This window comes from Pseudochaenichthys georgianus, chromosome 5 (assembly GCF_902827115.2).
Source record: "Pseudochaenichthys georgianus chromosome 5, fPseGeo1.2, whole genome shotgun sequence".
Lineage (NCBI taxonomy): Eukaryota > Metazoa > Chordata > Actinopteri > Perciformes > Channichthyidae > Pseudochaenichthys > Pseudochaenichthys georgianus.
In genome coordinates this window covers 11,782,446-11,794,902 of record NC_047507.1, presented here as the reverse complement: position 1 = coordinate 11,794,902, position 12,457 = coordinate 11,782,446, and the positions used below count along the sequence as shown (strand labels likewise).

The 12,457-nt window shown below is 39.6% G+C and overlaps 2 protein-coding genes across 3 annotated transcripts; one reads left to right on the top strand and one right to left on the bottom strand.

The window, feature by feature from the left end:
- The first annotated feature begins 128 nt into the window (after window positions 1–128).
- cytl1 (cytokine like 1) lies at window positions 129–3,303 on the top strand. Of its 2 annotated transcripts, XM_034083387.2 has the most exons (5): window positions 129–433; window positions 523–567; window positions 2,317–2,463; window positions 2,557–2,661; window positions 2,775–3,303. In XM_034083387.2, the coding sequence occupies exons 1-4, from the start codon at window positions 287–289 to the stop codon at window positions 2,656–2,658; spliced, it is 441 nt and encodes a 146-aa protein (XP_033939278.1). In that variant the 5' UTR covers window positions 129–286; the 3' UTR covers window positions 2,659–2,661; window positions 2,775–3,303. The 2 variants fall into 2 exon arrangements, with proteins under 2 accessions (XP_033939278.1, XP_033939277.1); XM_034083386.2 differs by having other exon boundaries at window positions 130–433; window positions 2,557–3,303.
- Window positions 3,304–9,873: 6,570 nt separating this feature from the next.
- Window positions 9,874–11,636, bottom strand: msx1a (muscle segment homeobox 1a). The gene is made up of 2 exons (XM_034083911.2): window positions 11,162–11,636; window positions 9,874–10,993 (listed from the first exon to the last, which is right to left on the bottom strand). The coding sequence occupies exons 1-2, from the start codon at window positions 11,589–11,591 to the stop codon at window positions 10,581–10,583; spliced, it is 843 nt and encodes a 280-aa protein (XP_033939802.1). The 5' UTR covers window positions 11,592–11,636; the 3' UTR covers window positions 9,874–10,580.
- Window positions 11,637–12,457: the final 821 nt, after the last annotated feature.

Here is a 12,457-nt window from a genome sequence, read left to right as displayed (position 1 = left end):
ATGTCGAAGTTGTTGACCCAAGTGATTATTAAAAGCTGTCATTAATATCGTGATTCTAGGGAATTTGTGGCTGTTTATCAGCAGGAGAGACTCAATCATCCGTGGTATTTGGAGCGTGCATGAACACAGCAGACCCCCTAATGTTTTCCTCCCTGCGCGTCATCGTCCATCGCTTTTTTTCCCTCCAGCACTCCATCCTTAAAACTGCTGCAGGTCCTCCTCTTGACTATTTGAAAGCCGGTTCCCTGTGACACATTTTACAGCAGCAGCAGTGTTATCATCCGACATGAGGCTGGGACTCGCCACCCTTGTGTGTTTCTTCAGCTCAGTGTGGCTGACGGAATGCGCGCCGCCGACCTGCTACTCCCGAGTGCTCGGCCTCGGCAAAGAAGTCATGACTCTGCTGGATAAGATTCACACGTACCATCGCACGGTAGGAGATTTGACACATTCTGCAGACGAGGCTTTGCAGACTGGTAGGACGTGTTATGTTCAATAATGATCCTGTTTGTTGGGTTGCAGAAAACGTGTGCTGAGATTCTACCCACGATCTTCATTGATGTGCACGTAAGTTATAAACAATGTTGTGATGTGGTGTTGGGACTTGGGACCTATGGTTGGGACCAGTAGCGTAGGCAGAAATGTACTTTAGGGTGGGCCTGTAAAAAATAGGGTGGGCCAGATTTTTCTTCTGCGCATCAGAAGCTAACAACAATCCCCGCCGGTACCGGTGGCAGATTACTTTCAGAATACTTTATTTTTCCATAACAGATGGGTATGTTTTGGTGAACAGGAGACACGTATTTTACTGTTTTAATGGCTTATCAAGAACTCAAACACATCATCTTGGTGTCATTCTGACAGCTCTCTCATCTGCACCACACATACAAAACATCACCCGGACTGCATTCTTTGTACTGTCTTAAAACCTTTCCTTAGAATATGTTATGAATTGTAAGGTGTCCCTTGGGTGCTTTGAAAGGCGCCCCTAAATAGAATGAATTATCATTATTATTTATTATTATTATCTGAAACAATGTAATAACTTTTAAAACTGTTTCCAGTCACTTGCCCCATGCATTCAGCAGCAGCAGGCCATTCACTTTGATTTGATCCCATTATAAATGTCATCATTTCGACAATAAAAAAATGCTACATAAACGTTATCTTGCACATTTTATCTAACCATCTCCGTTTCTAACTTTCATTATATTTTAAAAGAGATCTCTCTCTCATCTGCGTGCGGGGGCGGGGCCTCACAGACACGCTGCATCTCTCTCTCGCTCACAGACATGCTCCAGCGCTGTGCACACAGTTCTGCCGGTAATGAATATTACATTTTGTGAGGAAACTTTTCCACCAATAATTCCAATAAGTAATCCAAAATGTATTCACTTCAGGTTTACGAAAGTGTAATCAGATTACTCGTTTTTCAAATGTAACGCCAGATGAATACACTTGATTTGTGTATTCTGATTACGTAACGCCGTTACATGTATTCCGTTACAACCCAACCCTGTGTATATCTCTCCGGACTGTCCACCAGCAGATGAAAAACACCCACCTCTCCGCCTCTTCCAAGGGACGAGGGAACCGTGCAGCAGAGTTTCCGTTAACATTGTTTTTCTTCTGGCAGCCCAGCAGCAGGAGAGGTGGGGAGAGGGAGACGTGGGGAGAGGGAGGCGGGGCTATGATCGTATAGATCGCTGCTAGATGAGGGCAGTGGGGGCTCTTCTTGGAGTCTGGCTTTTTTTTTTTTATGCTGCCACAGCGTGCAAGGTGCTCATTACATTCAAGGTAGATCCGCAACGTTCGGTTAGTCGACTAATATATTAGTCAATATAAAAGACAACTAATCATTAACCTTTCTGATAATCGATTAATCACCCAAGTCATTTGTCATTCAAAAATGGCCAACATTTTTTTTTCTCAAGCACTCAAATATGGAAATTACATTTTCTTTCTTAGTTTCATATCATGTATAAAGTGAATATACAGTGTGTGGGTATTGGACAGACATAATGTTTAAAACAATCACAGCTTTTACTGGGACAATTTCGAATAATATTTTATTATTATTATAAAATAATCGTTAGTTGGAGCCCTGACAAAATCTGATATGGATCCTTGGCCCTTTGTTTGCATGTTTAGGTGTTTATAAAACCCTTTGAGTACTTGAGATTCCAAAAAAGTGTACGGTCTGTTGTGCAAAACCTAAAGCTCTGATCAGGGTAATGTAAACATTATTCACTAGAACATGTGTCTGTAGCCGAAGAGAGCACTGTTTGTTTTTAAACTGTTGGTTTATCTTTCTAGAACTCATGCATCACAACCAAGCTTCGTGATTTTCTCTACGTGGTGCTGAACCATCCAAACCCATACTGCAGAGAGCGTCCCAGGATGGTTCTGCTGAAGCGTAAAATCGAGAGCTTGTACAACATCATCACCAGAATCTGTTGGCGGGTGAGAGCATCTGAAGCGCTCTGCAGTATTTTTGACCTTAACATTCTTTGTTTCTAGGTCTGTCTAGATCTCATGTTTTCATTTTGTTGGCAGGACTTGGTGTTTTTCACAGATGACTGTGAGGGTATTGACACTGGACACAGTCACCCTTACTATGCAGAGGACCGGCTGCAGCTACTGCAGGAGGAGAGATGAGCAGTATGTTACATTCCTAAAAACACCTCAGCAATATAATAACACATGTACAATACACACTGCAGCCCGCATGCATCATTAACAATACATTCCGTGCTGTTTCACGTTGTACCTAGTTGGCTCGTAGCTGCAGACCCATGTTAGTGGACATGGGTGGCTGCATTCCAGCAAGGAGTGCAGGACTTTCCACAGGAAATTTGCTGAATGCCAACCATGCCGATGAAAATCTTGAAATAATAAACCAATAAGAGATGCTTTTGAGCCAGGACTTTACAGCTGCTTACTTACCGAGGCTGATCAAAGGTTCATGTGTCCTTAAGAAAGAAATGCTGTGTTGCCATAACCCTTGGTCTCACCAACCTGTCTTAGAGGAGCATTGTACATCATTTTGTAAACATTTGCTGATTTGAACATGGTGGTTGAGAATGTGACATATAAATAGATGTCATAAGCATGGCTTTGGCACACTAAGAAGCACATATAGAAACTTTTTTATACCAAAGAAGTAACTACAGTGCTGCTGTTTGGACTTAAACTGAAGAAAATGTACTTGGATTGTCATGGAAATATTAGAAACATGTCTGTTTTTATTTACACAGTATATATGTGTTTCTCATTTTGTAATAAAACGTCTCATTAATCTAACAGCCTTTGCTTGTTATATTCTTTGAAGTTATTCCCACGATGTTTGCCGACTGATTCCTGGAACAAAATATATGAAGTCTGTGAATCCACAGGATCTCCTTTTTCTAGTTGTTGTTTTTTTTTTACACGGGAGTTATTTTGTATTTTGACTGATGCTATGATTTTCACTGCATTTGATATTAACTGATGCAATTTATGAAGTCTTGTCACCACTGGACGAAAAGACAGTTGCATTTCCTGGAATCTTAGTTCGGGTCAAACACAAAAAGTAAAAGTAACTGGATGTTGTGTTTTTAAAATGTGATTGATGAACTATAAGTGAAGCTGTGTGGTTTTCACACTCCCACACATAACAGAGTAGTTGCCTTTATTTTGACAACAGTGTTATGACATGCTGAGTTTGGGAATTCTTGTTTCTGATATAATGTATGGACTCTGGTGCCCTCTGATGGTCAGACTGTGTAATCTGCATGCAAAAAATCATTTGCTCGATCTTTTAAGCTTGTTAGACCTTAATTATGTAACAAAAGTTGCTCTTACCCATCACAGACTGAGAACTTTTACCTCATATTTACGGTGATTTTTTGTAACCCCTCATGTCAGCGCAGTGGTTTATCATTTTAGAGTACTGCATTTTTGGTTACAGGAAGTCTATCCTGAACAATAAACCAGATTTTCTTTTGATCAAAACGTTATTGCTAAGAAATGCTATGAGTTGTTGGCTGAATAGGCTTCCCTGATATCTCCAGTGTCTTTACATCGACAGTTTATTAAAATACTTTAAATCATAACTTGACTGCCTGTCAGCATTATATTTATTGAAAGAAAAAAATCAAATACAGAATATCTGTGTTGTGTGATTTGTCTTTAAAATTGCCTTTCTGATGGCAGACATTAGTTCTTTATTTGATAGATTGTCTACGTGAAAAAAATGCATGTTTGCAATTTGCTGAGACATCTATCCAATAAGCAGCCAAAGATTCTGGTGCTGCTTTGCTATTCATCGCTTTGCCGTTTGTTTCTTTGCTGCTTTGCTGTTTGTTGCATGGCTGTTCGTCGCTTTGCTATTCTTTGCTTTAATGTGCGTTGCGTTGCTGTCCTTGGTTTTGCTGTCCTTGGTTTGGCTGTCAACATATTCTGCATTTCATAAATGCAGAATATACTGTTAATTTGTCCATTCCCCAAATTGCCCATACACTGTAGCTGTTGTGCCATTTCTTTTTCATGTGTTAGGCCTGCAGCCTGCTACATATGCAAGATGACGTGTTAGTCGGGTTGCATTGTGCAGGATGCAAGACTGCTGGGCACAGTTGAAATGCTCTGTCATCTTTAGGGTTGTTAACATAAAACCAGGATCAGCAGTGTTCCTGGATGAGGCTCGTCAGGCACTTTAGGAATAAGAGGCCATCCATGTAAAGGTCATCCATTTAGATATTGAAGGTTTATCCTCACACGGTGTATGACAGTGCCTTGATCTGTCACAAGGTGGTGCTATTTGTTTTAGTTTCATGTTGCCACATCAGACAAGAAAATATTTCCACTATTTTATGCTGCTGATAGATCAGTACAATAATAAACTGTATATATATGTGACCCTGACAGACTGAATATGTTTCTCTCTTTGTGTTTGATTCTGTAATTAATATCAATTCAGAGATTTTAATTTCCAGATTTGATAGGTGAGACGTAGCACAAAAACATGTCAAAAAAGAATACAATCTGAAGCCATTGTGTGCCTGCTGTGATGAGAACTAATTAACAGTATTTTTATTAGGAGAACCAAATGCACTAAAACAAAAATATATATACGTTTTATTAAATAGACAATGAATGACAGACTCTCAAAGTTGTAATAATGTTGCGGTATTTGAAGCAGCAAACCTGTTTTTCTAATTGCACAATATTGTTCTAATATCACAATAATGGCAGAAAACTGGATCAAAACTGGTACTAAAAAAACTCTCACAGCTGCATCAGTCCTGTCTAGAAGATTATTTAAATCTGACAACACATACTAACTATAGTTTATAATCATTTAACAGCCAGCAGTTTAATTTGAACCCATGTTTCAAGAACATATCCTGAGCCAAGAATGAAGTTGTTGCAGTTCTAAACTATCAGGTCTGAACCCCAACAAAAACAGGAATGTTAGTGAGCTCAGCAGCATGTGGCTTGTTAAGAAATCAGCCCACAGTGGGCTTATAAAGCTTAATTACGGTGCTTATTGATCATCATTAGAGGGCTGGAGAATCCACTTTATTTTGTTCATTAAGGCAAAACGAGAACAGAACATTAAGACCGCAGGCGGCCAGGTAATTTAACAAAGTATAATGTTCTGGGACACGGCACCAAAAATGCTGCACAATAAAAACAACAACAATGTAGCCGAAGGGTGACAGCAATAATTCTCTGCTTTGGTGAAATAAATTACCTTGTAAAGGATGGATCAGAAACCCATTTACATTAAAGCATTGGTTATGCAATTTTGTTTATGTGGTTTTCCAGGCAATGTTCCATCACATTTAGCACTTTTATTGCATCTTAAGAGAAATGTTGCCTCATTAGTCCACATAAGAAAATGTTTTTCCCACTTTAATTTCTAATAGATTATTGGCACGCATTTGTAAATTACACTGCTGAGTAAATTTGGTTGAGATCCTAAACTCTCACATACAGTATTAGAACAAAGCTTCCCCTCCTGTCAGCCAGGCCTACTAAATAAACGCTCAACTGTTCCACTGGTTTTCACACTGAGGTGTTTAATGAAGGTTCGGTGGAGGAATTCTGATAGCAAAGGTCTAACAAGTTCACCAAACGTCAGTTATAATCAATGGGAGATTACCTTATTGATGTATCAGAAGTCAATATTGTCAGTGGCCAAATTCTCAAATGAATCCAAATAAACCATGACACCGCTGCCCCCTAGAGGACATTGCAGGACTTACAAGCACAACATTAAGTGGTTTATGATGAGTCATTTTAAAATGTAAGCTCTACCAGTAGGTTGCTATTACAGAGTGACTCATGCTGATCAACACATCAGGTAAGTAGTGATAAATGGTATAAGCAGTGTTTATAACTCAATATGTTGTTAAAACGTTCATCCCCTTGATGACATGCGGCCAAACAAAAAAGTTCAACCAAATCATATTTCCTATATTCTTAATTTGACTTTTTCCATGACATTCTGAACTTGCTGTAAGCATTCCTTTTGTTTTTCTATATGACCTTTCTATAATACTTCTGTAAGAACATCTGGTTTCTGCAGGAGGTTGACATTATGTCCTTTTGATACAGGCCGCCGCAGGAGACTGGTGATGATATCTCCGCTGTTAGTGAACATTGATTTATAACATTCTTGCTGCATGAGTCCGTCGCATAATGTGATGCAGAGCAAACACGTGGCTGTGCGTTCAGGTTGGTTGTCCATTATATTAGTAGTAGTAGGCCTACTTGTATTTTGAATGGAAATATTATCCTCCTCCTACTCTATTATGAATCAGAGTCTGACGAATATTTAATGGCGAAATGTAACTTTTATTTGCCCTTTAAAACGAGAACAGATGAAATCTCATCATGAGACTGAAAGGGAAGGCACAGCATCTTAAAAATATCGTTTCGACGGCGTTTTTTTTGTTGCTGCAAATGATCATTGCGAATAATAATTTTCATATTTTAAAACAATTATTATTGTTTTGGTTTTTTCACTCACTGTTCGGATTTTCCTAAATTAAAGATGATGCCTAAAGCCAATGTTTGCTGAGGGATATTAATGTTATTCATTTAGGTTTAGCTGGATTAAATTAATATTTAGTTGAGTAGATTAAAGTGCGGTATTTTTTTTAATGTATATTTTCCAGCTTTAAACTTGTTTTTCGAAACGAAAAAGATTGTTTTCATTTAGGGCTATAACTCCGAACAGAAGGTGGTGGTGTGGTATCTGGAAACAAGAGAAAATAACTTGTGTATTCAAAGGATGTTGTCTTGAAAATTATGTGGATTCATCTTTCCTCTGCATTTCATATTATAATAATGCATTATTATTTGTATTAAATGACAAATGCTACCGATAATAACCAATGCAGAAGAAAATAATGTTACATTTCTGTTTGTCTTCATTAAATTAACTGGTTTCAAATCATTATGGTAAAACTATATTATTTTTAGTATAAAACGTAATTAATGATCCAGTAGCATAAAGGTTAAATCCTCTACTTGTTTATGTTAACATTTAAATATATATTTGTTCAAATTGGTTTTTTTAGGGAAACAGATTTCAACAGAAAAAAATCACATTATGGGTCTTTGCAATTTACGTTTTGCTAAACAATACAAGTTTTTTTAAACAATGTTTGTTTAAAAATATTCAGAGATTTAAAAAAAATGGCTATACGTTCTTCAATAACCTATATTTGTCTCAAGTCTAATTTCGTGTCCTCTTTAGGCCTACATCTTATGAAGAGAAACAGGATAATAAAGGTTAAATGTCGATTACACATCCCCTAAATCCTCTGCCTTAATAACCATGTATCCGAGCTGCAGAGCAGACTTCTAATAGCCCATGTTCCCTTTTATTGGGGATCTAGGGCTTTTAACTACAGAGTCAAACAGTGTCGTGTGATCTTTTGGATGATATAAACAAGTGAGTTTTGTTTTATGTTGAAGTCCTGGCGAGATTGAGGGCGGCAGACAAAAGAAAGAAAGAGTTGAAAGAATAGACAGATCCCCTTTGGCTCTTTTGTGTCAAGTTTCTCTTCTTTTCAGATAGTGCGTCCACCCATGTGATTTAAACGCATTGTCAGGGATTATGTATGAATTCATGCTTCCTAGACATAGAGGAGCGGAGATTGTGAGAGGAAAATGCGAGAGGAAAATGCACTCTCATTTGAATTGAATACCGTGTTATATTTTTAAAAATAAAAAAAGATTAAATTACACTATCAGAGCAGTTGTGGAAAAGGTACCAGACCCTTAAGTAAAAGTAGAAATATTAAATTGAATTCAAAATGTTACTTATGTAACTATGAGCTGTTATGAGTATTTAATCTATCAAAAGAAAAAGTCATTACAGAGAACATTTATTTACCCTGAACTAGGATGTTATTGTGATTTTTTTTATATCACTACCAATGTAAAAGCATTGTAATCTTATAGTTTGTCAGCCAATTTAAGATAAACTATGTGTATTATAATAAAGTACTGCATCATATCTTAATGTAGGCTACATCGTGTGTTTATTGTTATTGAAAAGGAAGCAACCGAGTGTTAGATAATTAGTGTAGAAAAAAAAATCCTAAAATGGAAATACTCGAGTACCTTTTTGACACACTATGTTCTTCTAAGTACAATCCTTGAGTAAATGTCTAACTCCCAGCCCTGACTGCAGGACAGCAGCGTGTCAGCGCAGAGGAAATCGCAGCAGAGTCAGGAGTGTTGCCCGTCCCAGTCCCCCGTTGACATTTTAGGAATGATAAAAGTTCCGCCTTGCCTGGAGCTACAGCCTCGCTGGAGCCGGCCTCCGTCTGCGGCAGATTGCCTTTGCTCATTACAGCAATTATTTTTACTTCAATTTAACCCCTGCCTGAATGGCACAGAACCCGAGAGAAAGCATCTTAAATGACTCATTTTAAATGACTTAAATGACCCTGTTTTGTCATTTAAGTCTTCCTGATGGCAGAAAATGACTCATCTGAAGGAGGACATCTTTTCTTTATGTGCCCCAGATAATATGCTTGTATACACATGGTTGTAACACCCTATATTCTCCATAATGGGGTCTGCACCTAGCTCATTACACGCTAAACACTCCATAATAACACCCTTGTAGATTGTTTACATGCGATTTAGCCCAGAGAAGAAGTGATCTTCAATATTTATTGGTGTGTTTTGAAGTCAGCACAACTGTGTCAGCCCCCCCTCCTCAACATCTCCACCCCCTAAACTCTGCTGGCGCCAACCAAATCTAGGTTAGTTGTTTCAAAGCAATAGGCAGCAGCTGTAGCAAGACATTCCTTTAAATAAGATTTGACAAGTTTAAATGCACACTGCACATCAGCACTGCATGGCTGAAATACCTGCTGCAGAAAGGTTGTCAATATTGTTATGGCATGAGTCAGATAAATCCTTAAAAATCCATAAAAGTCTCCATGGCATTTAAAATAGGATAATATTTCAAATGTGCTGTTTGATATTCCTATTTTTTTAACATGATTTGAACCGGCCTGGTAAATATAATTCCCTTTGTGTATATTTTCCCATGAAATTGTTTGTCTCAAGAGGCTATGTCCAATATTTTACAAGACTCAGGCCCAGACTTGATCCTAAAATAGATATAGAATCGTAAAAAAATAAAATAAACTAAACTACAACTAAAATTGTAAAAAGATATATATATATATTATAAGCAGTTCTCCGCTTTGCAAAAATATAAAGCCACCATGCGAGTGTCAGTCAAAACGAACAAATGCTTAAGGAAAAAGAATAAACAATTTATTGTTAAGTTATGTCACAAATATATTCATAATATAAATGAGGATATTCTTCAAATATATACAATATTTTACAGTACACATATCCCTTCCGAAGGGAATCATTCCAACAACAGACAGTGTTGTTATAAAAACAAATGCTGTGGTTCTCCAAAGAGCATTACGCATTGATACGAAAGTGTTTGTTTTTTTGCAGTGTGACAGCAGACCACTGATGAAATCCTAAAATAAGTTTGTTGGGGCAACATGTCATGCTGAGCGGAGTCCCACTTACTCATAGAAGCTGGTTTAATAGCCCTTCTACCTGACGGTATGATGGGGCTATCTTTCACACATTGTGGCACAGAGACTGTCCATACTTTACTGTCCACACTTCACCTACTGCAATGTTGTCCACTTCTGCACCGCAAACATTTCCACCTTAAAATCATTTGGTCTCACTCTCAGATACTTTCTGAAATCTATTGATTGGCATTATAATTAAGTAAACTGACAAAAAACAGATTTAAGACTCAAGATGAAGTGACTAATAAAGTTGGATTATTTTTGCAGTGTGTGAACTTACTGGCGAGGTCAAGAGAAGTGGATAAACGTCAAGCACCTCAGAAGGGGGTCAGTTTGGAGGTTTTGGCCCCCTGACAGGACTTGACACTGAGCTCACCGCCAGGATGCCTCTTTATTTAGTCAAAAGTCACCTGTCCTCGGGCCCCTCTTCTTGCTCGGAGCCCTCAGAAAGTAGTCTAAACCCCCTTTTGTCCCACTGCACTTTCCCCTTGTCCTTCATCCATGTCAAGCGAGGTGGTACATACTGTATCCGACGTGTGCGGCGTACAGTCCCATGGGGGAAACCGGCAGCGAGTGTCTGTGGAACGGGTGCGAGCCATAGGACGCGGGGTGCGCACCGAGAGGAAAGGAAATCCCGAAAGCTGGTGGCAGCATAGGTTTAGCTGCCATTTTCAATTTCTCAAGTTCTGCCTCCTGCAGCCGCTTGGCTTTGGCCCTCCTGTTCTGAAACCAGATTTTCACCTGTGTTTCCGTCAGGTTAAGGGAGCTGGAGAACTCTGCGCGCTCGGCGATGGAAAGGTACTGCTTCTGCCGGAACTTCCTCTCCAGAGCCAGCAGCTGGGACGTGGTGAAGGGGGTCCGGGGCTTTCTGTTCGTCTTGTGTTTACGCAGGGGACACGCAGGAGGACTCAGCCTTCCTGTGAATAGACATAACACAATTAAAATCATGAACATTTAGCACCATGGATTGCAATACGCAATGGCAAATATATTATATTTTATAAAAGTTCAAACACAAGCACAACCCTAAACATATTGAATATAGATAGCCTACTAACTATATCATGCACTGACAACAAACTTACGTGGAGGCGTGGGAGAAAAACGGGGACTCTGTAGCCATGAATTTCTCTCGTTACTGTCCGGGCTCTCGGGTTTTATCAACACGTCGTCAGACATGTTCATGATGTCACCCACCGAAAACGGGGAGCTCGTGGGTAAAGCAGGAGTATCCATCAAACTACCGAACGAGCCCATCCTAATGCCCTTCCCCAGCGCATGGGACGTCCCGGGAACGGACAGGGCATCCGGTGATACCACCTCTCTGCTGGGTTTCCTGTCGGCCATCAACGCCTCGACGCTGAAGGGCAAAATAGCAACTTTGGGCTTCACGGACTCCTCCACGGGACTCAGGCTGGTCTGCATCTCGACCCGGCTGACGAGCACTGAGCGGGGGGGAAGCTCTTCGGTTTTCAAAGCAGCGGTTAAAGCTGACATGGCGATCGATGGGGCCATACAGGTCCGAATGGCACTAGTTGACTCTCGTGGGTACAGTGCAAAGAGTTAAGCAAAGTTACTGCGCTGCGCCCTAAGGTGACGGTATCCTCATGTTTATGTGACCAAATTGGAGTGCAGGGATATAATAAGGCAGGCGTGGAGCGAGAGGCGGCCAATCAGGGGCGAGATGGGCTGGACCTGGACTTAAAAAAAAGAAAAAGAATCACAGTGGGGAAGTTAACAATAGTCACAGAAAAAAAAACTTCAGATGAACATAAACACAACCCACTCTTAATGGGCCGTGGTTTCATTAAGACTAAATCCCACAAAATGATATAATTATCCTCACATTAAGTTATTGACATTTTATAAAAGCAGTGGGCATTTCTATTCTTATTTCTGCTCTTTTATAACTTTTCTTCCCTAAACAGTTTGACATGCTTTATTCACATGATGACTGCTTTTGGCCATGTGCTAAATCTGGCTGGAGTGAATCTTGAATGTTGCACAACAGTTTACTGCTGCCTCTTTATGTGATGAACCTCTTGCAGCGCGCTGTTTATTGATGGCTGCGGGGCTCTAATCAGATTGAAACACACAGGCCTTCGCAGTCATTTAGGGGTAATTATCGGGCTTGGGGGAGGGATCAGTAGGATTTTCCCCCTTTGACTACATCCATTAAAGTCAAAAATGATGTGGAGTCGCGGGGCAAGGGGGAGGAGGCACAGTGGAGCCAGGGAGAGATCTAACCCAGGACTGTCATTGATTTACCTGGGTATGCTATTTACCTCCCCATTACGCACAGTCCTTAAAAATAGGGGATTTTTGTTGTTGTTGTATTCATTGCAGAAAATAGTAGGCTAATCTGGATATATGGGCAAGGT

What these genes read in the sequence shown, in the direction of transcription:
- cytl1 (XM_034083387.2), top strand. Translation starts at nt 287, where the DNA reads ATGAGGCTGGGACTCGCCACCCTTGTGTGTTTCTTCAGCTCAGTGTGG. An exon ending in CGATCTTCATTGATGTGCAC is followed by an intron (nt 568 to 2,316) that starts GTAAGTTATAAA and finishes TTATCTTTCTAG; the next exon opens with AACTCATGCATCACAACCAA. An exon ending in TCACCAGAATCTGTTGGCGG is followed by an intron (nt 2,464 to 2,556) that starts GTGAGAGCATCT and finishes TTTTGTTGGCAG; the next exon opens with GACTTGGTGTTTTTCACAGA.
- msx1a (XM_034083911.2), bottom strand. Translation starts at nt 11,591, where the DNA reads ATGGCCCCATCGATCGCCATGTCAGCTTTAACCGCTGCTTTGAAAACC. An exon ending in TTTTTCTCCCACGCCTCCAC is followed by an intron (nt 10,994 to 11,161) that starts GTAAGTTTGTTG and finishes GTCTATTCACAG; the next exon opens with GAAGGCTGAGTCCTCCTGCG.